The sequence below is a fragment of the Lutzomyia longipalpis genome, chromosome 1, assembly GCF_024334085.1.
Source record: "Lutzomyia longipalpis isolate SR_M1_2022 chromosome 1, ASM2433408v1".
In the NCBI taxonomy this organism is placed as follows: Eukaryota; Metazoa; Arthropoda; class Insecta; order Diptera; family Psychodidae; genus Lutzomyia; species Lutzomyia longipalpis.
The window spans coordinates 31,728,904-31,756,096 of NC_074707.1; the positions used below are offsets into that span (position 1 = coordinate 31,728,904).

Genomic DNA, 27,193 nt, shown 5'->3' on the forward strand with positions numbered 1-27,193 from the left:
CCGTTGTGGCCAAACGCTTCGATGATTGCCTTCCGTGCAGATTAGTTAGTGGATTTGGTGTGATTGGCATTGGATTGTATTTGGCGAAGCAAGGAAGTAAACAACCCGGCAAATTCTCCCGATACGTCCTTTACGGCATTTCTACAGGTAAACATAATAAATTATATACCTGATTATATCAGAATTAATGACTAATTGCTGCTTTATAGCTTCTGCTGGGATAGGAATTGCAAGATTACTAAATATTTTGCCGACAAAAGGAAAAAGTGAGGTTAAGTAGGAGAAATGGAATCCGGTGGAATGAGTATCCTGGAAAGTGAGAAGCAGGAGATTGAAGATGAAGGATTTTACTTTGAATCTGAAGAAATGGCACTTAAAAACAATCACGACTATCATGCATTGATGAAGACAATAGCAATTCTCCAGGCTCAACGGGCAAAAGCATTGAAAGACATAGACAAATTAGCCAATATGCGGGCGGAAGCTCTGCAAAACCCCCAAGACTTTCTGGATAAATTGGTCAAAAAGGAAAGTTTGGAGTTCCCAGAAAGATTGGACATTGCTGCTGTACCTAAAATTGATTTCTCCAAATATAAAGTTCAACCACTACAATCGGATTGCACAAAAGTACAAAAAATCACAGGAAATCATCAATTGGATGCTGATAATGAAGATGATTCCGATACGAGAGTTGATTTATTGAAATCTAACGCAGGAGTGCGCCTCTGGACAGTTGATGAGCAGAAAAGACTCGAGGAGTTGCTGGTGCAATACCCTCCAGAGCCAATAGAAAGGAGGAGATTTGAGAAAATTGCCCGAGCTCTAGGAAATAGGACAACACAGCAAGTAGCCAGCCGATGTCAGAAATACTTCAAGAAACTCCAAAGGGCAGGATTGCCAATTCCTGGGAGATACCCCAAAGGATGTCAGGTGTATCGACAGAGTAACAAAATGAGATGCTTCAACGGTAGGAAATCTACATTTTTCCCGGATTTTGATGTCCCGGTGCGAATGAATGAGGAAGAAGATGATTCATGGCTTAAACAATCTTCCGTGAAATCTCCACAAGATGACGAAGGGTCATCGAGGGATGAGGAAAAGTACACAACTGTTGATGATACGGATGATGAGGAATGTGGGGAAGATACAAATGCAATTGCCATCAAATTAGCACGAAGGATTAGGGCTGAAAAGGAGAAAGATTTGGAAGATCGTCCATCGAGTTTACATTTTGGTTTCAAGGTAATTTTTTTAAAACTATTTCATTGCTTTTTTCCCACTTTTTTCATGCAAAATGCATATAAAGCATCATATTACATAATATGTAGCTCTAACCTGTAGCTCTATAACAACGTCTTAGAATTAAACTTCTAAATATTGCAATGTAATATAAATTTCAGTGTGATATCTGCCAAGAAGATCCAATTCGTGGAACTCGATGGCATTGCAAAGTATGCGAAAAGTCAACAGACTACTGTTCAGATTGTCTCTTCACGCAGCTCATTCAACCCAACCTTAGGCATCCTCCAACTCATAAATTTATCGCTTTTCGTGTTAATCATACAACAAAGAAATGATAAACTTTTACATAAGTTTAGTGCGAAAGAAGAAAGTTTCTTGTCGATAAAGTTAAATTTTACAAACTCCAGAATAGTGATGAACTTTTATTGAGCTCTAATGCGATATTGGTATCAAATAAAATATACAGTTGAAAAACACTTTTGATAAGATTAAAGCCAACCACTCTTATAAAACCATTAGCTCGTCAATTGGTGTTCATCATTCAAGTGAAGAGCATGAAGATGATCAGCTTAATTGTTTTATTTTTTGCCCAATACTTTTTATCCGTCACACATGCCTCTGTACCTTTAGTGATAAATACATGGAATTTCCGGGAAGCCAATTATCAAGGTAATAATTAATAAATAATGAGAGTGCGTTCCATTTTATAATTCACATTTTGTCCTAATTTAAAAAAAAAAGCATGGAAAGCCCTTTATATGGAGGGTAGAACGGCTCTGGATGCTCTTGTTTCCGGATGTGGTGTCTGTGAAATTCGTCAATGTGATGGCTCAGTGGGATTTGGAGGGAGTCCCGATGAATTGGGCAACACAAGTCTCGATGCAATGATCATGGACGGACGTACAATGAATGTGGGAGCAGTTGCCAATGTGAGGAACGTGAAGAATGCCATTGGAGTTGCTCGACATGTTCTCGAATACACCCGTCATACCCTCCTGGCTGGAGATCAAGTTTCGGATTTTGCAAAGGAAATGGGTTTCCCTTTGGAATCTCTGCAAACTCCAGCATCGCGCCAGCAGTGGCAGAATTGGCTGAATAACAGTTGTCAACCAAACTTCTGGGTGGTTAGTTATAAAAAAAACATTATCAAGTGTTTATTCATTTATTAATAAATTAACTTATATGTTTCAGAATGTTGTTCCGGATGCCAGAAGTTCGTGTGGCCCCTATGAGCCAATGTGCAAAAATTCCGTTGAAGATTGCATTGAACCAGGTAATCGGGAAGATTTCAACATTGGGCCAGATAATCACGACACCATTGGAATGATAGTAATTGATAAGAATGGCCATATAGTCGCGGGAACATCTACAAATGGAGCAACACACAAAATTCCTGGGTAAAGACCACAAATGATTTAGACTTTAACAAATAACTTCAACATTCAATACATTTCTTTAGACGTGTAGGAGACTCCCCAATTGCTGGTGCTGGAGCTTATGCAGATGATACGGTGGGTGCTGCTGCTGCAACTGGTGATGGTGATATCATGATGCGATTTTTACCATCGCTCCTTGCTGTTGAGGATATGAGGAGGGGTGTAGAACCAAAACAAGCTGCAGAGAATGCTATGCGTCGTATAGTTCAACACTATCCCACATTTTCTGGTGCTCTCATTGCTGCTACAAAAGATGGTAGATACGGAGCTTCTTGCTTTGGAATGAAGGAGTTTCCCTACACTGTCATTGATGAGGATTTCAACAGGAGAACCACAACACTTCATGCTGAATGCTTCACTATAGATTGATTTTGTAACCTTAAAGTCTTTAAATTGTTCATACTTTAAGTAATAAAAAGATTTTAATAAATATCACTCTGTAAGTTTTAAGACATTTTAACGATTTTTGCTTTAAAAATTCTGTTGCAGTCTGCAGCTAAATAAGGGCTTGACATTAGTGGTCAGTCGGGATTTGGTGGTGAAACAGTCTGTACGTCAGTTTCTAAGCCAATCTCTTCTCTCTACTAAAAAACAGATATTAAAAAACAAACTAATTACATTTAGAATAAAATGGGTTCTTTGGAGAATCCTCTAATTCAGTGTCACGCCATTCGGGATTTATTGAAGAGAATAGACAGGATCTACGGGGAGCTCATTGATCATGAAAATACTTTGCCAAAATGTGAAATTTGTTGGGAAAATCGAACGGAGTTTGTTTCCGTAAAAACACAATTATATCTAATTGTTCAGGAGAGCAATTTATCCTGTGAAAAGGAGTCCCGCGATATTTTATATTCCAACGAATTCGAGGATGATGCCGATACCGTTGATCCGGTTACAATGGTGGTCGTCAAGGAGGAGCAGAAAACGGAAATTGAAGACGACGATGATACTCAGCAAAATGACATGGACGACGACAGGGACAATGAATGGAATCCGTGGGAGAATAAAAAATCAACAACTACCAAAAAGACGAAGAGATGTAAAAAGGTTGCACGTAAGTCAACTGCTGCAAAGGAGGAAACATCGAATGCAGCATCCAGTGATTCTACTAAAAAGCAATTCGAGTGTGGTTATTGTTCATCAGTATTTAATCAGAAAAGCCAAATCATCTCTCATATGCGCCTCCACGTGAAGAACTTCAGCAAAGTAAAGACAAAGAGTACGGTGGCCAAAACCCTTGAGAACAGTGAAGACAGAACTTGCAAAATCTGCCAGAAGAGAGTTCACACCTTGAGTGGTCTGAAGAGGCATATGAAATTTCATGAGAAGAAGAAAGAATCCGAACCTCCCGTGAAGTCAGACAATCAAGAGGCTCAATATCCTTGTGATATTTGTCAGAAAGGCTTTCGCTATGCTGGAGCACTTGATAGACATAAAGAGTTTCGAGATAGTGCTCATCTGGTTTGCGATATGTGCAATGAGAAATTCTGCACAAATTCAGACCTCATGAATCACCAACGAATAGTTCACAAGATAAATTCTTCATTTCAATGCCGCTACTGCGACGAACAATTTAACAACTTTCGCCTCATCATTAAGCATCACAAATTAAATCATCCAACTGAATTGGCCCCCGAAAGTCCATTTCTCTGTGAAATGTGTGGGGCAGTTATGATGGATCAGAGAGATCTTAATTATCACATGAGGAGACTGCATGAATCAAAGCGCTTCAAATGCGACATGTGCCGGAGAACTTTTCGTTTGCAGACAGAACTGAAGGAACATCAACGAATTCATATTCCAATATCACAGCTTAAGGATCTCTATGAATGCGATGTGTGCCCCAAGAAGTTCCGAATAAAGAGCTCTTTGCTGAAGCACAAGAAGCTACATACTGGACAAACAGTAGAGATGTTCTGTACGGTGTGTCGAAAGCGTTTTATTAATGCAAACAGTTTGGAATTGCATATGGCTAAGCACGCAAATGAGGGACCAAGATTTAAATGTGAATGTGGAAAAACATTCACAAAGCTCAAATACTTGAATCAACATCGCAAGGATGATCACAACATTTTCACACATCTTATGCTTAATCCGAAATCTAAAAAGAAATGTTAGTATTAAGGTTATTTATTATTATTATTATTTTAAGTAGTCTTATGTTTGTTGATATTATTGTTTTTATATAGATAGTTTACATAAAAATATATATTAAGATTGTACATATTTATAATATATTACAAAAAATAAAGAAATTTTGCAGTTTGTGGAGTTTTATTCTAAAAAAAAATCTGAACCTTTTTTTTTGCCCCGTAAAGACAAAATTCTAAATACAAAAAGGCAAACTATGTCCAGCCGGGTTTGTGGTGAATATAGCTTGTAACGCATAATTTCCTGTCAATTGCTTTAGCCATTTCTGTGTCAGAAATAAGTGAAGCCCGTGAAAATCTAAACAATTAAATCTAGGAATAAAGTTTACAACGAATAATGGGTTCCTTAGAAAATCCACTTGTGCATTGCTGCACTATACGTGATTTACTAAAAAGGATAACAGCGATACATAACGAAATAATTGATCATGAAAATACTTTACCAAAATGTGAAGTTTGTTGGCAGAACCACGCTGAGTTTGATTCACTAAAAGCACAATTATTTCTCATTGTGCAGGATACACAAGATAACAGTTTCACAAATGAAAATGAAACTTACGATATGATAACAAAACACGTTGAGGAAAGAGAAGATCTCGATGACGACCCTCTTACAACAATGATCATAAAAGAGGAGCAACAAAAGCTTGAAGATAGTCCATCTTGTGGAAGTGATGTGGATAATGAATGGAATACATTGGAAGAATATGAAGAACCATGTGAGAAAAAGCTAAAGAGGGAAAGAATACCCTGCCCTACTTGTGACAAGAGCTTTTGTCAAGGAAAATGGTTTACAAATCACATTAGTCGTTGCAGGGAACTTGTAAACAATGAGACAACGAAACCTAAAGATTCGGATGATGACGGCAAACAGACTAGATTTGATTGTGTTTATTGCGAAAAGATGTTTTTCAAAAAGAATGAAATCAAAATTCATATGCAAACTCACATCAAATCTTTAAAATCAACGGAAAAAGATTCAATAAATGATAGAAGCACTAAGAAAATTGGCCATACTTGTATCGTCTGCAATAAAGTATTCTCTTCATCGAATGGTTTGAAGAAACACGAGAAATTCCACGAAAAGCGTACAGTGAAACAGGATCTTCAGGAAACACCATATAAATGCGGCACATGCAGAAGATTTTTCCGGAACTCTGTTATGCTTGAGAGGCACAATGAGTATCGTAATAGGGCTAATCTAATTTGCGATACTTGCAACAATCAATTTTGCACACACACTGATATCCTGAATCACCAGCGAACAGTTCACAAAATTAATACATCTTTCAAATGCCGCTACTGTGAGGGGCAGTTCAACAATTTCCGATTACTTTTCCGTCATCATAAAATGCAACATCCTGCGGAAGTAGCTCCAGAAAGTCCATACCTCTGTGATATGTGTGGCATTGTAATGATGGATCCGCGAGATCTCAGCTATCACGTAAAAACCGTTCACGAGTCAAAGGAGTTCAAATGCGATATATGCCGCAAAACCTTTGGAGAACAAACTAATTTTGAGGAACATCAACGTATTCATATTCCGATTTCACAACTACAGGATCCCTATGAATGTGATACATGCTCTAAGAAGTTTCGCACAAAGCGTTCATTGGAGAAGCATAGGCGCCTTCATACTGGAGAAGTAACTGAAATGTTTTGTCCCGTGTGTAGAAGACGTTTCATAAATGAGAAAAGCCTGGAAGATCATCTATCTAAACATGCAAATGAAAAGCCAAGATCATTCAAATGTGAGGTTTGTGAAAAGTCATTCACGAAATTAAAATATATGAATCAACATCGTAAGATAGATCATAATATTTTCACAAATTTAATGTTGAATCCAAAGTCTAAGAAGAATTATTAAAGATTTTCTATACTTTTATTTTTACAAAATGTAATGAATGATGAGATATGATCATAAAAAATGTATTAAAGAATAGTGTAATAAAAAAATTATTGACCATATGATTTGTTTCTTTTTATTTCTTTAAATTAACCAAAGATTAATTTAATAACGATTTTTTTGTTTTAGTATGTTGGTTAAAGAACAAATAGTTCAGCTGGGTTAAGGAAAATAATAATAAATGGTGAATTCAGGAACAGTAAACACAGTAATGTCAAAGAGACGTTAACATATAGAAATCAAAATACATCAGGTATTCTACTTTTATAGTAACAATTCAATTAAATAATAGAGAACGTTTACTGAATTAATAAAAGTATGGGTTCATTGGAGAATCCACTTGTGCATTGTCATATATTCCGTGATTTATTAAAAAGAATAGACAGGATTCACGGGGAGCTCGTTGACCATGAAAACACTCTGCCAAAATGTGAAGTTTGTTGGGAAAATCACACTGAATTTAATTCCATAAAAGCACAACTTCTTATTATTGTTCAAGAGAATGTCTTAATAAATAATGAGGAGGCACATTCTTCTTTAACGACTTCCGAATCCAAGGAAATAAATCCAGTCAACATGGTAGTTATCAAAGAGGAGCAAAAGACAGAATCCACAGATGATGATGAAGTACATAATAGCGAAGTTGATGATACTGATAAGGAATGGAATCCATGGGAAAACAATACACAATGCATTAACGAAACTACTAAAAAGTACAAAATTTCGTGCCCTGATTGCTTAAGAACATTTTGTGGAAGAAAACGCCTAGACAATCACATCATATTTTGTGACAAAAGAAAACACAAAAGTGAAGCATCAGAGATGAAAATAAAAAGACTGGAAGAGCTCAATAATGATGAACAACATGTTAAGGAATTATATGAATGCGATCTCTGTGGCAGTGAATTTTCCGCCAAGAGCCAAATAATTTCCCATATGCAATGTCATTTAAAGTCTTCGAAACGAAAAACCAAGGAGGACTCTCTTAAAGAAAGTGAAAATCTAACATGCCACATTTGCTACAAAAAACTAAATACAACTAGTGGTCTTAAAAGACACATAAAATTTCATGAAAAGAAGGAAAATCCTGGTCATAAATTTACGCGGAGTAAACAAAAAAAGCAATATTCTTGTGAATTTTGCAAAAAATCTTTCCGATATGTTGGAGCGCTGGAAAGACACAATGAAGTACGTGATAGTTCTAAACTTCAGTGTGAAACGTGCAATGAAAGATTTTGTCAGGATACAGAGCTTGATAATCATCTAAGGACAGCTCACAAGGAGAAGATTTATTTCCAATGTCTCCATTGCGAGGAGCAATTCACGAACTTTAGATTAATTTATAAGCATCACAAAGTAAACCATCCCAACTTATTGGGTCCTACTAAACCCTTTCTATGTGATACGTGTGGCCTTGCAATGATCGATTCGCGGGATCTTAAACGGCATATGATGATCCATCGCGGCCTAAAACCCCATAAATGCGATGTATGTGAAAAGACATTTCGCCTAAAAACGGAAGTTGAACAGCACCGTCGAGTTCACATTCCTAGTTCAGAAATTACAGAACAATACGCATGTCCTATGTGCCCAAAGAAATTCCGCACAAATGTTACTCTCTGGCGACATAAGCGTATTCACACTGGACAAGTGAAGGAAACAATTTGCCATGTATGTCGAAGGCGTATTACAAATCCAAAAAGTCTCGAAATTCACATGCTGAAACATGCAAATGAAGGGCCCAGATTATTTAAATGCGAAGACTGTGGTAGATCATTCAATAAACTTAAATATTTGAATCAACATCGTAAAGATGCCCACAATATCCTTACAGATTTGATGTTAAATCCAAAACCGTCTAGAAAGAAGAAAATATAGTTTTTAACTTGTTTTCCCTTATATTGTTATCATTATATTTTTTTTTATTATTATTTATACCTTTATTTTAAATTAATTTAAATTAGGAAAATTATATACAGAAAAAAAAATTATGATTATTGATTTTTTATTATTCTAAGTAATTAAATCTTTAATTTTTATAAATAAAAGTAAATAATTATAAAAAAAAATCTTGTTTTTTATTATCCTTATTTTATCGACCCTAACACTCTTTGACAATTCTCAAATGTTCACATTGGCATATTCACCATCTATTACAATTCTGTCAAAATAATACTTTTGTTTTAAACAAGTATTTTTTTGTAAGTTTATTAAGGATTTAAACGTAATAAAAGCTAAAAAGGTAAAAATATGGGTTCATTAGAGAATCCTCTTCTTCATTGTCAATCAATTAGGGAGTTCTTCAAAAAGCTACGCATTTTGCACAGTGAACTTATTGATCATGAAAATACTGTGCCAAAATGTGAAATTTGTTGGCAAAATCATGCCGAATTCAGTTCAGTAAAAGCACAATTATACCTAATTGTCCAAGGAAATGCATTCTCAAATGATAAGAAAGCGAAGGATAATTTGTTGGAGGAGAACGAATCAGAAGATGAAGATTCCCAAATACAACCTGTTACAATGGTGGTCGTAAAAGAGGAACATGAAATAGAGGAATATTCTGATGAAGATCAAATGTACAAGAGTGATGCAGAAGATACCGAGAGGAAATGGAATCAAAGTGAAAGCAATATCGAACCGTCTACTAAGGGATCGAAACAACAAAGGATGTCATGCCCGATATGTTCAAGAGCATTCCTTCAACAAAAAAGGCTGGCTAATCATATGTTAGTATGTAAGAAACAGCGTGGAATTGGACAAGATTTAGATCAAATTGTTGAAAATGACGATCCAAAAGTTAGTGACGAATCTAACAAAAAAAAATTCGAGTGTGCTTATTGTAGTAAAAAATTCTATGAAAAATCACAAATTATTACTCACATGCAAATTCATGTAATGATATCTGGAGAGATTGAAGATAGAACATGCAAAATTTGTAGCAAAAGAGTTCATACAGCAGGTGGTTTGAAGAGGCATATGAGATTCCATGAGAAGAAAGAAAATCCTAATTATAAATTTAAACGGAGTAAGAAAGAAACACAATATTCATGCAATGTTTGCAAAAAATCATTTCGCTACCCAGGAGCTTTGGAGAGGCATATGGAAATCCGTGAAGGTTCTAATGTAAATTGCAAGATTTGCGGTGAAAAATTTTGTCGGAATTCAGATCTTGACAATCACCAAAGAATAGTTCACGAGGAAAAGGCAGAAACTTATCAGTGTCATTACTGCGAAGAACATTTCAGTAATTTCAAATTAATCTACAAACATCATAAAAGCAACCATCCTACTTTATTGGGTCCTACAAAACCATTTTTATGCGACACATGTGGTCTTGCTATGATGGATTCTGCACATCTGAAGCGGCATACAATGATTCATAGAGGAATAAAACCTCATAAATGCGATGTATGTGATAAGGCGTTTCGCTTAAAAGCAGAGCTAAAGCAACATCGTAGGGTACACATTCCAGCTTCGGAGATTGAAGAGAAATATGCATGCCCAATGTGTCCTAAAAAATTTCGAACCAACGTTACCCTCTGGAGACATAAACGTTTTCATTCTGGTAAAGCTGTGGAGTCTTTTTGTCCAGTTTGTAAACTACGAATAACAAATCCGAAAAGTTTAGAAAAACACATACTTAGACATGCAAGTAAGGGTCCACGATTATTTAAATGTGAAGAATGCGAAAGGACATTTACTAAACTTAAATATATGAATCAACATCGAAAGGTCGACCACAATATTTTTACACATTTAATGCTAAATCCAAAATCTTCCAGGAAAAAAACTTCATAAAATCTTTTTTATGTATATAAAGTTTAAAATAATTTGTGAATCTTAATGTAACAAAATAAAATAGATAATAAAAACTTATAGATATGATTACTGATTTTACTTATAATTTGTTACCTGTTGGATAAGTTTACTGTACGGTAGATTCCAAGACACAAACATATAATGAAACCATTTTTTGGATATCCGTTAAAATATGTTCTTCTCATATCCATCACTATATGATCAACATGTAATTGAGAACAGTTACAGTGCTATGGTGAATAAGTAGACGACAGTAGACATTACAGAAAAGTCAAAACAATTGCATATACACTACCCTAAAAAAGTTTCCGGGCAAGGAAAAATTGGGTATTTTTGAAGGAAAATTTCAAGTGGCTATATCTCCGGCTGTGATCAACCGATTTTCAAAAATTTATTAGTTTTGGAAAGGTACATTTCTCACCTTTCCAAAACTGGTAAATTTTTGAAAATCGGTTAACCCGTTATTTATTGGCAGCCATTTTGGTAAAGCTAGGAAAAAGCCTATTTTTCATGATTTCACAAATTTTGATTTTGACCTCTTGCATCTCGGCCGCTAGTGCACCGATTTTGATGAATAGATAGTCGTTGGAAAGGTAATTTAATTCCCTTTCCAGATCTGCTAAATTTTTGAAAATCGGTAAAGCGGTTCGGTTGTTACAGTCATTCTAGTGAACTATAGTGAAAAAATACACTTTTGACTATATCTCAGCTTAGGGTTGACCGATTTGGACAAACTCGGATTCAAATGGTAGCTAATAATGCCCTCCAATTTAAAAAAAAAATTCATCCCGATCCGTCACGTGGTTCTTTTTTAATGTTTTTTTATGTGACCCCCTTATGTTACAAAAAGTGTACCCTAACTTCATTCGCTTCCCAGATTTTTTTATAAGTTACACCTGGCTCAAATTTTATCAGAATTAATAGTAAATATTATCATCTAACTTTTAAAAAAAATTTCACTCAAATCCATCAAGGGGTTCTCCTGTAATGTCAATTTTTGTGAAGCTATGCGCGATTTTTGTCTTTTACCTGTAATACCCCCCCTCCCCCCCACTAAATCATGACTCAAATTGTATTTAAAATATTTGTACAAACATCATTGACCTTGTTTTATGTTGTTATGCCAATGAGATTTGATTCTAAATAAAAACAATAAATTCCTAGCTTGAAATCTGCTAATACTCATATTGTGGCTCTTGAGGTTGGTAATATTAAGATTTTGGGCGAAAAATCGTGAAATTTTTTTTTTCATTAAATGGGGATAACAAATCAAAATAAGGTCCAGGACATCTTTACTAACATTTTTAAGACGATTTAACAAGGATTTGAGTCAAATTACGCTCAAGAGCTGATGGATTGATCAAGTCAAATTGACAACTTTTAACGCAAAAATGGGTCATAGCTTCACAAAAATTGACATTACAGGAGAACCCCTTGATGGATTTGAGTGAAATTTTTTTTAAAAGTTAGATGATAATATTTACTATTAATTCTGATGAAATTTGAGCCAGGTGTAACTTATAAAAAAATCTGGGAAGCGAATGAAGTTAGGGTACACTTTTTGTAACATAAGGGGGTCACATAAAAAAACATTAAAAAAGAACCACGTGACGGATCGGGATGAATTTTTTTTTTAAATTGGAGGGCATTATTAGCTACCATTTGAATCCGAGTTTGTCCAAATCGGTCAACCCTAAGCTGAGATATAGTCAAAAGTGTATTTTTTCACTATAGTTCACTAGAATGACTGTAACAACCGAACCGCTTGACCGATTTTCAAAAATTTAGCAGATCTGGAAAGGGAATTAAATTACCTTTCCAACGACTATCTATTCATCAAAATCGGTGCACTAGCGGCCGAGATGCAAGAGATCAAAGTCAAAATTTGTGAAATCATGAAAAATAGGCTTTTTCCTAGCTTTACCAAAATGGCTGCCAATAAATAACGGGTTAACCGATTTTCAAAAATTTACCAGGTTTGGAAAGGTGAGAAATGTACCTTTCCAAAACTAGTAAATTTTTGAAAATCGGTTGACCACAGCCGGAGATATAGCCACTTGAAATTTGCCTTCAAAAATACCCCATTTTTCCTTGCCCGGAAACTTTTTTAGGGTAGTGTACGTAAATAACAAGAATAGCAAAAGTGTAAAATAACGAAAATAACTATAAAAGTAAATAGTTTTTATTAAAACATGGGATCTTTAGAAAACCCTCTGGTAAAATGCCGCACGGTTCAAAGTTTACTAAAACGAATAAGCATAATTCACAGTGAACTAATTGATCATGAAAATAGCTTGCCAAAATGTGAGATTTGTTGGGAAAATCATGCAGAATTTAATTCCATAAAAGCTCAGTTATTTCTCATAGAAAGCTCATTAAACCATGAAAATGATTTGCGAGATAATTTGAATCTGGAGCATCCTGGAACGCTTTCAACTATTATGCAAAATGACCCTCTTACAATGGTGGTCGTAAAAGAAGAAAAAAAGTTGGAAAGTACAGAGAATGAGAACACATTATACCACAGTGATGTGGAAAGTAATGACAACGAATGTGATTTAAAGGAAAATTATGAAAATTCTTCAGATGAGGAGCTAGGAAAAGAAAAATTACTCTGTTCTTCATGTTACAAGACTTTTACAACAGTAAAAGAATTAAAATCTCACATTAAGCGTTGTAAAAAAGCAATATCTGACACTCAAAATAAGTCAAACTTAAAAAAGAAGCTAATTAAAAACAATTTTGAATGTGGTCTTTGCGACAATAAATTTTCTAAAAAATATCAAATTATTTCACATATGCGATTACATATAAAACCAGAAAAGAAGAAAACTACTGAATCTTCGTCGCCAGAAGAGGAATCGAAAATACCATCGGTCACTTTTGAGAAAACTGAAGATAGAACGTGCAAAATATGTCAGAAAAAATTCAATACAGCAAAAGGTCTCAAACGACATGTGAAATTTCATGAGAATAAAAAGAATTCTAGCCATATACTAAAACGAGATCTTCAAGAAACACAATATACATGCGATGTATGTAAGAAGGCGTTCAGAAATTTATCTGTACTTGAGCGGCATAAGGAGTTCCGAGACAGTGCAAATCTAACTTGCGACATTTGTAACGAACATTTCTGCATAGTCAAGGATCTTCATAACCATAAGCGATTTGTCCATAAGATTAATACTTCCTTCAAGTGTCGCTTCTGTGAGGAACAATTCAGTAATTTTCGCTTGATCTTCAGACATCACAAAATGATGCATCCCTTGGAATTGGCACCGGAAAGTCCATTTCTGTGCGAAATGTGTGGATTAGCAATGATGGATTTAAGGGATCTCAATCGTCACATGATGACTCTTCATGGACTTAATCGATACATGTGTGAAATTTGCCACAAGACGTTCCGCCAAGAAGTAGAATTTGAAAAGCATAATAGAACTCACATTCCAATATCACAACTACAAGATCTCTATGCATGCGATTTGTGTCCCAAAAAATTCCGCATAGAACGATCGCTATTAAAGCATAAGCTTATTCATACTGGAGAAACTGTAGAAATGTTTTGCCAAATGTGTCGCAAACGATTTACAAATGTTGAAAAGCTAGATATTCATGTACTCAAGCACGCAGAGGAATCATCAAGACCATATAAATGCGACAAATGTATCAGAGCATTTAAAGAACTCAAATTGTTAAACCAACATCGTAAAATTGTTCATAATATTTTCACTAATTTGATGCTCAATCCAAAATCTAGAAATAACATATAAAAATGGTACCTATTAAAGATAATTTCTGAATTGTAAAACAATTATTATAAAATAAATTTGTTTTTGAAATTTTATTATGCTTTTTACTACATCTGCTATTTTATTGGCCACAATTGTGTCCAAACCGAAGTGGTGTAATTGAGAACTGTTGAGAAAGCGTTCTGTCAAAAAGTCTTGAATTGTTTTCTTTTTTGTGGTACAATAGAATATTCCCTCTGTAACATCTGTAGTCTCACATAAAAGAAACTTTAAAATACAAACAATTCTAACGTAAGTTTAAGGATATGGGTACTCTTGAAAATCCTCTGGTACACTGCCATACTATTCGAGACTTGCTAAAGAAGATACGCACAATTCATAGTGAAATTGTTGATCATGAAAACACAGTGCCGAAATGTGAGATTTGTTGGCAAAACCACAATGAATTCAACTCAATCAAAGGGCAAATTTTTCTCATTGTACAAGGAAGTATTACATCTAAAGCCGATGAAGTATGTCCAAACTTTGAATATATACAATTGGAAAGTGTTGTACACCGCGAAACGAATGAGCAGCAAATTCAACTTATAGAAAATGTTAAAGAAGAGACCGAAATACACTCTTCAGAGGTTGATGTTGATAAGATTGATGGAGACGATGTTGATAATGATTGGACTTCAGAAGAGAGTACTCCCGAGCCTTCTGCTGAATTGATAGAACAGGTGGATGTTCCAAAAAGGAAAGCAAAAAAGGAGAAGGTGGCATGTCATTTTTGTTACAAGACTTTCTATCAAGGAAAACGGCTCGCCGAACACATTGCTCGTCACACTGGAGACAAACCATTCCAGTGTAAGGTTTGCAATAAGGCATTCAAATCATGGGATTACTACACACTTCATTGTAAAAACCACGAAATGAATCCAAATGAAAGAAAGAGTTCAAAAGATCAACTTCACCATAACAAAAAAGTATTTTTACGAGAAAATTCGGAAAATGCTCAATTGGGTTTGAAACCGTTTGAATGTGCATTATGTGGGCAAGGATTTTCCAAAAAACCACAAATTACGCTTCATATCTTGCAACATATGAGAAGTAGATCAATTAGTACAGGTGGTACATTTGAATGTAAAATATGCCACACCAAATTTTATAATAAGAAATCACTCAGAAAACATTTAAAAATTCACGAAAAAGATCAATATGCATCATCTCATGAAAACGGAGAATCAAGTTATCATTGTGAAATTTGCAAAAGATATTTTCGAAATTCTGGGACACTACAGAGGCATATTGAACTTCGAGACAGCTATAATTTAAGTTGCAATATTTGTAGTGAAAAAATATGCCTTACTACGGATTTATATACTCATGAGAAATTATATCATAAAATCAAAACTCCATTTCAATGCTTGCATTGTCAGGAACAATTTAGCAATTTTAAATTAATATACAAACATCATAAATTGAAGCATCCTAACTTACTGGGTCCCACAAAACCTTTCCTATGTGAAATATGCGGCCTCACAATGGCAGACTCGAGAGATCTAAAACGCCACATGATGATCCATCGCGGTCTAAAACCACATAAATGCGACTTGTGTGATAAAACATTTCGTCTGCAGACTGAAGTTGAACAACATCGCCGTGTTCATATTCCAATATCTCAATTACGTGAACTCTATAAATGTGATATGTGTCCTAAGAAATTTCGAATGAAACTCACATTATGGAGGCATAAACGCATCCACACTGGTCAAGTCACCGAGATGTTTTGTCCGGTGTGCCGAAGACGTTTTATAAATTCTAAAAATCTTGAGATACACATGCTGAAGCATGCTAATGAAGCTCCTAGACCGTTCAAGTGTGATATTTGTGGAAAATTTTTCAAAATTCGAAAAGAATACAATATACACATGAAGAGGAAGCATGAGATATTTTCCCTAGAAAAGACACGAATAAAAAAGAAAACATAATTATTTTATAATTTAATGAGACTGGAGAGATTGAACACAAAACTATACATTTGCTGTAAAAATTTATGATATATTAAATAAAATACCTTTTCTTTAAAATTCTAGATCTTTTACTACACCTTTAACTGCTTTTTCAAATTTATATGAACAAAAAAAAAAGAAAAATATGTCCAGTCGGGGTGTGGTACATTCAGCACTCACATCATTCCCTTATTTCAAAATTTCGAGAAAAAGTCATTAACAATCCAGGTAAATGAAGATAAAGATAGATTAAAAACTATTTATCAAAAAGCTGTTAAAATCTTATTATTTGGAGGGAAAAGAAAAATGTCCAGTCGGGTTGTGGTGAGTTTTCCTCGAAGACTGCGGTGAATTTCAAAAATGACGTCTGACTTCATTCCGCTCTTCAACGCGCAAGTGAACTGACATAACTTCTATAAATCATAAACATTCATTAAAAACAAGTGAATTTACAAAGAAAATGGGTTCGCTAGAGAATCCTCTTGTTTATTGTGATACATTGAAGAATTTAATTGAGCAAATTCGAAGAATTCACGATGAATTAGTTGATCACGAAAACACAATTCCCAAATGTGAAACTTGTCGGCTGAACTACACGGAATTCGATGCGATAAAATCTCAACTATACCCTTTTGTGCAGAACGACGCGGCTCCCAAGTTTGGGGAAGAATTCAACAATCTCGAGAATATCCAGACTGAAGAAAATACAGATGAGGAGCTACTCTCCTTGGAAATTGTGAAAGAAGAGACAAGAATAGAGTCCAAAGATGAAACATTTCAACAAACGATCAACACAGTTCCGGATGCTACGCCAGAGAAGAAACCCAAGAGGAGCAGAATAATGTGCCATATCTGCAACAAGTCTTTCTACAAGAAAAAGTGTCTTGCAGCACATCTTGAGCAGCATCTGATAGATCCGAAAGAAAGATTGTCTTGCCAGTATTGCGAAAAGATCTTTGTTCACAAAAAACCTCTTAAGGCTCATTTAGCTCAACATACTGGACTCAAACTGTTCAAATGCCAGTATTGTAACAAGGCGTTTAAAACATGGGAGTACTATATGTCTCATTGGAAGAATCACAGGAAGGAATCAGATGTGGAAAATCAAGAGATCCAGCCCAGGAATAATATTTCAACAGAAGAATCTTCAGCGGATCCTGCAAAAGTACGTCAGCTGAGAACATATTCAACAAAGAAACCCGCGCAACAAAAATCACACGAGGAAATTAAAGGAAATTGTCTTAAAGGAGAGAAACCTGTAAAAACATTTGAGTGTTCGTATTGTGGACAAAATTTTAACGAAAAACAAGAACTTCTCTGCCACATTAAGCATCATATTAGAAGAACAAGGACAATTACGGATTTAACTAATCATGATAAATTGTCCGACGGAGAAAAAGGCACATTTCAGTGCATTCATTGTGAGAAGCAATTCACCAGTTTCAAGTTGATTTGCAAGCATTATAAAACGAAGCATTCAAATTTAACAGGTCCAACAAAAACATTTGCTTGCGAGCTTTGTGGTCTTTCACTGGCAGATTCGAAAAAGCTTAAAAATCACATATCGCTACACTTTGATGATAAACCGTATAAATGCAATGTGTGCAACAAGAGATTTCGCCTGCCAAGACTTCTAAAGCTGCATTGTCGAATTCACATTCCCAAATCTCAGCGGACTGATCTTTATCACTGCGATAAGTGCGATAAAAGGAATTTTTCTTCAGCAGTAACACTATGGAAACACAAACGCATTCATAATGGTAAAATTACGGAGAAGTTCTGCAAAGTTTGCAATAAACGATTCATTAATTCGAATTTACTTGAAAAGCACATGCTTAAACATAAGAATGAAGCACCTAGACCTTATAAGTGTGATTTGTGTGGAAAATCATTTAAAATCCTTAAGGAATTCAATCGGCACAAGAAGAGGCAGCATGGAATTTTAACTGAAGAAATGTTAAAATTAATAGAGATAAAGAAGAAACAAGATTTACTTAAAAAAAAATTTCAAATAAAATCCTGAAAAATATGTTTCCTTGTTTTTTTTTTTACTATGCTATGAATATTAACTTTCTTTAATATAGTTATAAATTATTTTGAAAATAAGTTTCTGATCCATGAATAATACATTCAGAACTAACATCATTCCCTTATTTCAAAATTTCGAGAAAAAGTCATTAACAAAATCAAAAATCCCATATTTTTGAAATCCAGATAAATGAGGATAAAGATAGATTAAAAACTATTTATCAAAAAACTGTTAAAATCTTATTATTTGAGGGAAAAAGACCAGTCGGGTTGTGGTGAGTTTTGTTCGAAGACTATCGTGAATTTTTAAAATCACGTCTGACTTCATTCCGCTCTTCAACGCGCAAGTGAACTGACATAACTTCTATAAATCATAAACATTCATTAAAAACAAGTGAATTTACAAAGAAAATGGGTTCGCTAGAGAATCCTCTTGTTTATTGTGATACAGTGAAGAATTTAATTGAGCAAATTCGAAGAATTCACGATGAATTAGTTGATCACGAAAACACAATTCCCAAATGTGAAACTTGTCGGCTGAACTACACGGAATTCGATGCGATAAAATCTCAACTATACCCTTTTGTGCAGAACGACGCGGCTCCCAAGTTTGGGGAAGAATTCAACAATCTCGAGAATATCCAGACTGAAGAAAATACAGATGAGGAGCTACTCTCCTTGGAAATTGTGAAAGAAGAGACAAGAATAGAGTCCAAAGATGAAACATTTCAACAAACGATCAACACAGTTCCGGATGCTACGCCAGAGAAGAAACCCAAGAGGAGCAGAATAATGTGCCATATCTGCAACAAGTCTTTCTACAAGAAAAAGTGTCTTGCAGCACATCTTGAGCAGCATCTGATAGATCCGAAAGAAAGATTGTCTTGCCAGTATTGCGAAAAGATCTTTGTTCACAAAAAACCTCTTAAGGCTCATTTAGCTCAACATACTGGACTCAAACTGTTCAAATGCCAGTATTGTAACAAGGCGTTTAAAACATGGGAGTACTATATGTCTCATTGGAAGAATCACAGGAAGGAATCAGATGTGGAAAATCAAGAGATCCAGCCCAGGAATAATATTTCAACAGAAGAATCTTCAGCGGATCCTGCAAAAGTACGTCAGCTGAGAACATATTCAACAAAGAAACCCGCGCAACAAAAATCACACGAGGAAATTAAAGGAAATTGTCTTAAAGGAGAGAAACCTGTAAAAACATTTGAGTGTTCGTATTGTGGACAAAATTTTAACGAAAAACAAGAACTTCTCTGCCACATTAAGCATCATATTAGAAGAACAAGGACAATTACGGATTTAACTAATCATGATAAATTGTCCGACGGAGAAAAAGGCACATTTCAGTGCATTCATTGTGAGAAGCAATTCACCAGTTTCAAGTTGATTTGCAAGCATTATAAAACGAAGCATTCAAATTTAACAGGTCCAACAAAAACATTTGCTTGCGAGCTTTGTGGTCTTTCACTGGCAGATTCGAAAAAGCTTAAAAATCACATATCGCTACACTTTGATGATAAACCGTATAAATGCAATGTGTGCAACAAGAGATTTCGCCTGCCAAGACTTCTAAAGCTGCATTGTCGAATTCACATTCCCAAATCTCAGCGGACTGATCTTTATCACTGCGATAAGTGCGATAAAAGGAATTTTTCTTCAGCAGTAACACTATGGAAACACAAACGCATTCATAATGGTAAAATTACGGAGAAGTTCTGCAAAGTTTGCAATAAACGATTCATTAATTCGAATTTACTTGAAAAGCACATGCTTAAACATAAGAATGAAGCACCTAGACCTTATAAGTGTGATTTGTGTGGAAAATCATTTAAAATCCTTAAGGAATTCAATCGGCACAAGAAGAGGCAGCATGGAATTTTAACTGAAGAAATGTTAAAATTAATAGAGATAAAGAAGAAACAAGATTTACTTAAAAAAAAATTTCAAATAAAATCCTGAAAAATATGTTTCCTTGTTTTTTTTTTTACTATGCTATGAATATTAACTTTCTTTAATATAGTTATAAATTATTTTGAAAATAAGTTTCTGATCCATGAATAATACATTCAGAACTAACATCATTCCCTTATTTCAAAATTTCGAGAAAAAGTCATTAACAAAATCAAAAATCCCATATTTTTGAAATCCAGATAAATGAGGATAAAGATAGATTAAAAACTATTTATCAAAAAACTGTTAAAATCTTATTATTTGAGGGAAAAAGACCAGTCGGGTTGTGGTGAGTTTTGTTCGAAGACTATCGTGAATTTTTAAAATCACGTCTGACTTCATTCCGCTCTTCAACGCGCAAGTGAACTGACATAACTTCTATAAATCATAAACATTCATCAAAAACAAGTGAGATTACAAAGAAAATGGGTTCGCTAGAGAATCCTCTTGTTTATTGTGATACAGTGAAGAATTTAATTGAGCAAATTCGAAGAATTCACGATGAATTAATTGATCACGAAAACACAATTCCCAAATGTGAAACTTGTCGGCTGAACTACACGGAATTTTACTTCCTAAAATCTCAACTATATCCTTTTGTACAAGACGACGCGACTCCAAAGTATGAAGAAGAATTCAACCCACTCGAGCATACTGAAGACAATACAGATGAGGAGCTACACTCCTTGGATATAATAGTGAAAGAAGAGACAAAAATACAATCGAAAGATGAAACTATTTACCTAAAAGTAGATAAAATTTCGGATGTTAGTCCAAAGAAGAAAAAAACCAAGAGGGGCAGAGTAGTGTGTCATATTTGCAGCAAATCATTTTACAAGAAAGAGCGTCTTGCTTTACATCTTACTCAGCATCTGACAGAACCAAAGGAAAAAGTATCCTGTCAGTATTGCAAAAAAGGATTTTTCAACGAAGAACGCCTCAAAGCGCATTTAGCTCGTCACACTGGAGACAAACCATTCCAGTGCAAGGTTTGCAATAAGGCATTCAAATCATGGGATTACTATATATCTCATTGCGAGAATCACAAGAAGGAATCAGATGTGGGAAATCAAGAGCCACAGCAGCCTAAGGATGGTATTCAAACAGAACTATTCGCACAGGACTCCACAAAAAACAGTCAGATAAAAAAATATTCAAAAAGGAAATCCGCGCAAGAGGAATCACATGAGGAAATTGAAGAAAATTGTCGTGATGAAGAGGAAGCTGTAAAACCATTTGAGTGTTCGTATTGTGGACATAAGTTTTCCAAAAGACAAAGAATTCTTTTCCACATTAAGCACCACATTAGAAAGAGGAGATCAATCAAGAAGGAAAATAATGAGCTTGAATGTAAGATTTGTCACACAACATTCGACACGATACGAGGACTGAGGAAGCATTTATCATTTCACGAAAAGGATCCATATTTTAAGTGTCTTCATTCATCTCATCAGATCAACACGGAAACTTCACATGTCTGCAACACTTGCAAGAGAAAATTCGTCGATATTGCAACACTACAGAGACATCAGGAGCTTCGCGATAGCTATCAGCTGAATTGCAGCATCTGCAAGGATGCAATGTGCACTTTAACGGATTTGACTAATCACGAAAAACTGTCCCACAGACTAAAGAACACCTTTCAGTGCACTCATTGTCCAGAGAAATTCACCAATTTCAAGTTGATTTGCAAGCACTATAAAACGAAGCATCCAAATGCTGTAGGTCCCACAAAACCTTTTCTTTGCGAATTTTGTGGTCTTTCACTGGGAGATTCGAGAGATCTAAAGACCCACAAGACGGTACATTACAATGAAAAGCCACATAAATGCGATGTGTGTAATAAGGGATTTCGCTTACCCAGACTTCTTAAGCAACATCGGAGAGTTCATATTCCTAAATCTCAGCGGACTGATCTTTATCACTGCGATAAGTGCGATAAAGGAAATTTTCAATCGAAGGTAGCACTATGGAAACACAATCGCCTTCATACTGGTGAAGTTACGGAGAAGTTCTGCAAAGTTTGCAATAAACGCTTTATTAATCCGAATTTACTTGAAAGTCACATGCTAACGCATGTAAACGAAGGACCCAGACCTCATAAGTGTGATGTGTGTGGAAAATCATTTAAAGTTCTAAAGGAATTCAATCGGCACAAGAAGAGGCAGCATGGGATTCATAATGGTGAAAATTCTGAGCTATTCTGCACAGTGTGTAATATGCGATTTATTCATTTGAGTTCACTGGAAAATCACATGCTTAAGCATAAAAATGAAGGTCCTCGACTTCATAAATGTGATTTGTGTGGAATCGCATTCAGAATTCTAAAAGAACTCAATAAGCATAGAAAACGCATACATGGAATTTTAACAGAAGAAATGTTGAGATTGGAAGCAAAAAAGAAGAAAGAACTCCTGAAATTAAGTAAACTTCGTATCAATACTTAATTTTATACTTAACTTTATTGCGTGAAATAAAATCCTTAAAAAACTGTTACATATTCTTTTATTCTTTACATTTTGAAAAAAAAAATCGTAAAAAAATGGTAGTCTTGAACTTGAACTTTTTCTATAATAAAAGTTCTGAAAAGATGGAAAAGGTTAATCTGGAATCTGGTGATAAAGATTTTTTACCAAAAACTTAAGGAACGAAAAAAGTTTTCCTGGTCCTTGTAATTATAAAAAAAATACACACCCACATAATTTCATAACTTCAAATTTTAGATAAAAAGTACATTTAAAAAAAAAAGTTTAGCTCTCGTAGGAATCTTTTTAACGTTAAAAATCTTTTTTTTTTTTTAAACAATTTTAATAATTTTTTTAAAACCTTTCCATAAAAACTCCAATAGTCATATCGATTGTATATCGAGAAAACCCCAAGTATCGATAGTAACGTCAAATATCGATAGTTTTTACATCCCTACTTTTGATGAGAGAGCCTTCATTTTGTTTTTCCGCAAGATTTGTCAAACGTGAAATAAAAGGTGGAAAATCGGTGTCCTCCGGTGGTACTGGAGTTACAAGTTATTGCTAAAAGTGTTGCTAATATCCCTCACTAAAGGCAGCAACAAAAATTGACTCGCAAGAAGCGCAAATAAGCGACCGAATTGTGTTTTTATTTCACTTGTGTGTGATTTTTTTGCCCCCCTGTGAACTCTCTTCTGTGACGACGGAATTTTCGATTGCAAGCTTAAAAAAATTGATATTTAATTAATGTTGGTGCTGTGAGAAAACCCAATTTGCAACACAGCTAAACTGTTAAAATTCGGTTCATCATTGTGCATTTGCAATAATAATTCACACCGTGAATGCAATAAAAGTTATGAAGCTTTGAGTTTTCATTCACATTATTTACTTCAATTGAATGGTTGTTTTCATCTTCAGTCATTATCTAGGTGAGAACTTTTCCGCATTTTCTCGAACTTTCCCCCCTGTGTGGGGCTCGCGAGACGCCCATGGGGGCAGCAAGGCTGTCCTTGGGGGCATCTGGGGGCGCCAAATGGGCTCCGAAGGTTCCCAATTTGACAGCTGCCCCACAGCACCTTTCCCATTGGTCAACTCGGCTCGCCTCTTTGTTTATTCGCAATTGTAACGTGCGTGTGGAGCGCGGGGCGTCTCGCGAATAAAAAAATCTTCTCTCGCGAAAAAAAATAACCACGACGAGCATTTATGTACTTTTTTTTGTTAATCTTCCATTGCAGGTTATGGCAAACTTAAACTTTCAACAACCTCCTAGAAGTATAGCGAGCGCCTCTCTAACGGGACGAAGCACGGGGGGAAGTTTCGGTGCGAATTCCCTGTCCGGCCATGTTACTCCGACGTCGGGAATGTTCCCTCCGGGCAGCGGGGCCAGCAGCTACGGACAGTCCCAGCAACCGCCCCAACTCTCGCCCAATAGGAGTGCGCAGCAGCAGCTGTCAAGTGCCAGTGTCGGAGGTGTTCCGCCCCAAATGTCCAACTCGAGTCGGTCCAGTCTCTTTGGGCAGCGAACCTTTGCGGATCGACGAGCGATGGCTGGACTCGGAGGTCCCATGGTAAGCATAGTAATCAATTATATTTGATTATCTCCACACAAAATTAATTTGCAATTTATCCCCATAGTCAGGCATATAAAAGCCATTGAACCGAAATGTTTTAATCTCAAGGACAATTAAAAAATTGTCTTGAGGAATTTGGTAACATCGGTAACATTGAATTCACTTGAAAATCAAAATTAATTAAAATCTCCAAAATTTTAGGATTACTTTTTGTTAATTTCAAATTACTTGATTTTCCTAAAAAATTGTTATACCTGATAGTGTTATGAATAGACTCGAAATGTCATAATTATCACACACAAAAATGAAACTCAAAGCTAAACAAATTGAAATAAGGAAACTTGTTGAATTGATCAAAGAAGAAAACAACTTAATTTAACGATTGCATGTTCTTAATATGAATTCTAGATATATAAATATTAAATTCCTCGATTTTTAGCATTTTCCTCAGAAACGTGATTAATTGCAAATGAAAATAATTCCTATAATAAAATTCTATTCTATTTATAACGATTAAAGTTTCATTTAGAGAAAACAGTGTAATTGACATTTTTTTTGTTATCCTTTTCCAGTCAAACATGGGCACCTTTATGCAATCATCACGTGGCTACGGATCGCAGAGTGGCTCTGGTCTCAATAACTTCCATAGTGTGTTTGGCGGAAGTGGAAGGGACGCTGGAACACCACCTTTGCTGGATTTGTCAGAGTTCCCATCGCTCACCAACTCTCGAGGTCAGTCGGACGGCGGGTCACAGCAGACGAGCGGTGCTCTCCAGCCACCCGGAAGTAAACCTTATGGTAACATTTCTTTTGTTTTGGATTCTTTTTTTCCCACAAAAAAAATTCCTTAACATGGAAAATGTGTGTGGATTCTGGAGAGCAAATCTCACGACTTTTTTTTTTAATAATATTTCACGATGCAAAAGAAAAATACATAAAAAAGAGCTAATGCAATCAAAAGAAGATAATAGTAGTCACGTGACGAAGGAATATTTTCCTCATGAAAAAAAATTTCACCCTTCTGAATGACCTTTTGATAATTTTTGAGCGCTAAATAACAAACTTCTTGTTAGCCAAAAAGAAATTTTTTTTCTGCATCAATTTTTTTTATTGATTTTTTTCAGTAGGAAAAAAATATTAATTTTTATTGATATTTCTTGCAGTTGGGATGGTGAAACAGCCAACATCGGAGCAGAGTGAGTTCCAGATGTCCAGCGAGGATTTCCCCGCGCTACCTGGTACCCAGGCGACGGATGGGAGTGTGGGTGTTGTCGGCCCCGGCGGCATGGTGACTCCCGGTGGTATTGATGGGAATGGGGAGAAGTTGATACGAGAGGGTGGGCCGATGACTGGGCAAGCTGGTATGGGGATGGAGCTCCAGAGTGATTCATTGGTTGGTGGGGTGACGGAGAAGGCCCTCAAACGGGGTGTTCAGACATCTCCCGATGGCAAGGTAACTAACATCCCAGCGAGTATGGTGAATAACCAATTTGGCATGGTGGGCCTCCTCACGTTCATTCGAGCGGCGGAATCCGATCCTAATCTCGTATCACTGGCTATGGGGCAAGACCTCACGACGCTCGGTCTCAATCTCAATTCACCTGAGAATCTGTATCCCGCCTTTGGAGGTCCATTTTCGGATCAACCCTGCCGGTGAGTTGGTATTTTCTGTGCAAATTATCTCTGATATCTAATATTTTGTGATTATGTGAATATTTCTCAGGCCCCAGGACATAGACTTCCACGTACCACCTGAATATATGGTGAACATGTCAATTCGAGACAAGCTCGCCCAGCCAGTACTGAAAAAATACAAAGACGACTTACTCTTTTTTCTCTTCTACACAAATGTGGGTGATGTAATGCAACTGGCTGCCGCCGCTGAACTGTAAGTTTCATCATGTTCTACAGGCAGGCTAAAGGACACATTATTAACACTAAATCCCTGTTATTTTCCGGTGAATAGCCACAGCAGAGATTGGCGATATCACATAGAGGAGAAGGTGTGGATTTCCCGTCTTCCTGGCATCTCTCACTATGACAAGAATGGCACAACGGAACGGGGCACATATTACTACTTCGATGCCCAAAACTGGCGGCGAGTGGTTAAGGATCTGCAGATTGATACGGGAAAGTTGGATAAGTGTCCCAACTTGAATGCAATTGTGAGCCTCAGTGGGCAACCCGTGTAATGTAGTCGGCAGGCAGCAAAGGAGAGCCAGAATCCCGGAGCAACGGTTGAAATGGCATAAAAGAAAATGTGAAAAAATTGCAGAGAAAAAATTGACGCAAAGGGATGTTGGGTGTAAAGATGAATTTCTTTTTTTCTTTATTTCCTCATTTCACACACAACCCACACTACGGCTACCCTTCCCTTCCTCCCACCCTCTCTCAACCCCCGCCCTCCCCCCGTGAGTGATACAAAATTACAGAGAATCATACAGTTTTGAGCTAAAAAAAAAAAGAAACTTGCAGGACAGTGTTTTTTTCCCTTTTTTATCGTGAAAAGGGATAAGATTAATTAACTAAAAAAAAAACAAACGAAAAAGTTAAACGATAAATTCGGTATTTTCTTACAGGATGTTTCTCAAATAAAATCAATAAAAATAAAATAGAAAATAATTGGTGGATTAAAAAAATGATCTTTAAAACAAAAGTGGCACATTTTCCAATAATAAAAAAAACGAAAATCGTCGGAACATTTTCATTTTGACTACACTGGCTAAAAAAATGTGTGTGAATGACGATAATTTTGTGACATGATAGAAGATGAATTAAACAGGAAAGCAGAAAAGTTTTACAAATAGTAAAAGGATTTTTTTATTTCTATTATAGTAAAATTTTAAGAGTTTTAAGAAAATT

The 27,193-nt window shown here is 35.7% G+C and overlaps 11 protein-coding genes across 14 annotated transcripts in view; 8 read left to right on the top strand and 3 right to left on the bottom strand.

Annotated features, from left to right (window-relative positions):
- Positions 1–27,193, bottom strand: part of LOC129786110 (replication factor C subunit 4) — a 635,780-nt gene that overhangs the window by 354,744 nt on the left and 253,843 nt on the right. The window lies entirely within an intron of this gene.
- LOC129785980 (extended synaptotagmin-2) overlaps positions 1–27,193 on the bottom strand; it is a 633,447-nt gene that overhangs the window by 354,744 nt on the left and 251,510 nt on the right. The window lies entirely within an intron of this gene.
- The window catches only part of LOC129785995 (protein kinase C-like), a 501,513-nt gene that overhangs the window by 354,744 nt on the left and 119,576 nt on the right, over positions 1–27,193 (bottom strand). The gene's annotated exons all lie outside the window — the stretch shown is intronic.
- LOC129785985 (regulator of gene activity-like) lies at positions 31–26,647 on the top strand. 2 transcript variants are annotated; one of them, XM_055820719.1, is made up of 7 exons: positions 31–147; positions 210–1,242; positions 23,996–24,328; positions 24,904–25,129; positions 25,495–25,984; positions 26,055–26,219; positions 26,298–26,647. In XM_055820719.1, the coding sequence occupies exons 2-7, from the start codon at positions 286–288 to the stop codon at positions 26,521–26,523; spliced, it is 2,397 nt and encodes a 798-aa protein (XP_055676694.1). In that variant the 5' UTR covers positions 31–147; positions 210–285; the 3' UTR covers positions 26,524–26,647. The 2 variants fall into 2 exon arrangements, with proteins under 2 accessions (XP_055676694.1, XP_055676695.1); XM_055820720.1 differs by having other exon boundaries at positions 24,904–25,063.
- LOC129786111 (N(4)-(Beta-N-acetylglucosaminyl)-L-asparaginase-like) lies at positions 1,399–3,108 on the top strand. The gene is made up of 4 exons (XM_055820931.1): positions 1,399–1,911; positions 1,984–2,366; positions 2,434–2,639; positions 2,702–3,108. Exons 1-4 carry the CDS (start codon positions 1,797–1,799, stop codon positions 3,045–3,047), a joined length of 1,050 nt encoding a protein of 349 aa, XP_055676906.1. The 5' UTR covers positions 1,399–1,796; the 3' UTR covers positions 3,048–3,108.
- Positions 3,120–4,946, top strand: LOC129786069 (zinc finger protein OZF-like). Its single transcript, XM_055820872.1, has one exon. The coding sequence runs from the start codon at positions 3,309–3,311 to the stop codon at positions 4,797–4,799; it is 1,491 nt and encodes a 496-aa protein (XP_055676847.1). The 5' UTR covers positions 3,120–3,308; the 3' UTR covers positions 4,800–4,946.
- LOC129786093 (zinc finger protein 28 homolog) lies at positions 5,093–6,799 on the top strand. Its single transcript, XM_055820906.1, has one exon. It carries the CDS (start codon positions 5,169–5,171, stop codon positions 6,696–6,698), a length of 1,530 nt encoding a protein of 509 aa, XP_055676881.1. The 5' UTR covers positions 5,093–5,168; the 3' UTR covers positions 6,699–6,799.
- Positions 6,968–10,625, top strand: LOC129786053 (zinc finger protein 883-like). The gene has a single exon (XM_055820851.1). The coding sequence runs from the start codon at positions 7,056–7,058 to the stop codon at positions 8,613–8,615; it is 1,560 nt and encodes a 519-aa protein (XP_055676826.1). The 5' UTR covers positions 6,968–7,055; the 3' UTR covers positions 8,616–10,625.
- Positions 14,502–16,380, top strand: LOC129786039 (zinc finger protein 14 homolog). The gene has a single exon (XM_055820829.1). The coding sequence runs from the start codon at positions 14,614–14,616 to the stop codon at positions 16,279–16,281; it is 1,668 nt and encodes a 555-aa protein (XP_055676804.1). The 5' UTR covers positions 14,502–14,613; the 3' UTR covers positions 16,282–16,380.
- On the top strand, positions 18,663–20,310 carry LOC129786051 (zinc finger protein 225-like). Its single transcript, XM_055820849.1, has one exon. The coding sequence runs from the start codon at positions 18,742–18,744 to the stop codon at positions 20,302–20,304; it is 1,563 nt and encodes a 520-aa protein (XP_055676824.1). The 5' UTR covers positions 18,663–18,741; the 3' UTR covers positions 20,305–20,310.
- Positions 20,635–22,791, top strand: LOC129786005 (zinc finger protein 62-like). Its single transcript, XM_055820758.1, has one exon. It carries the CDS (start codon positions 20,721–20,723, stop codon positions 22,740–22,742), a length of 2,022 nt encoding a protein of 673 aa, XP_055676733.1. The 5' UTR covers positions 20,635–20,720; the 3' UTR covers positions 22,743–22,791.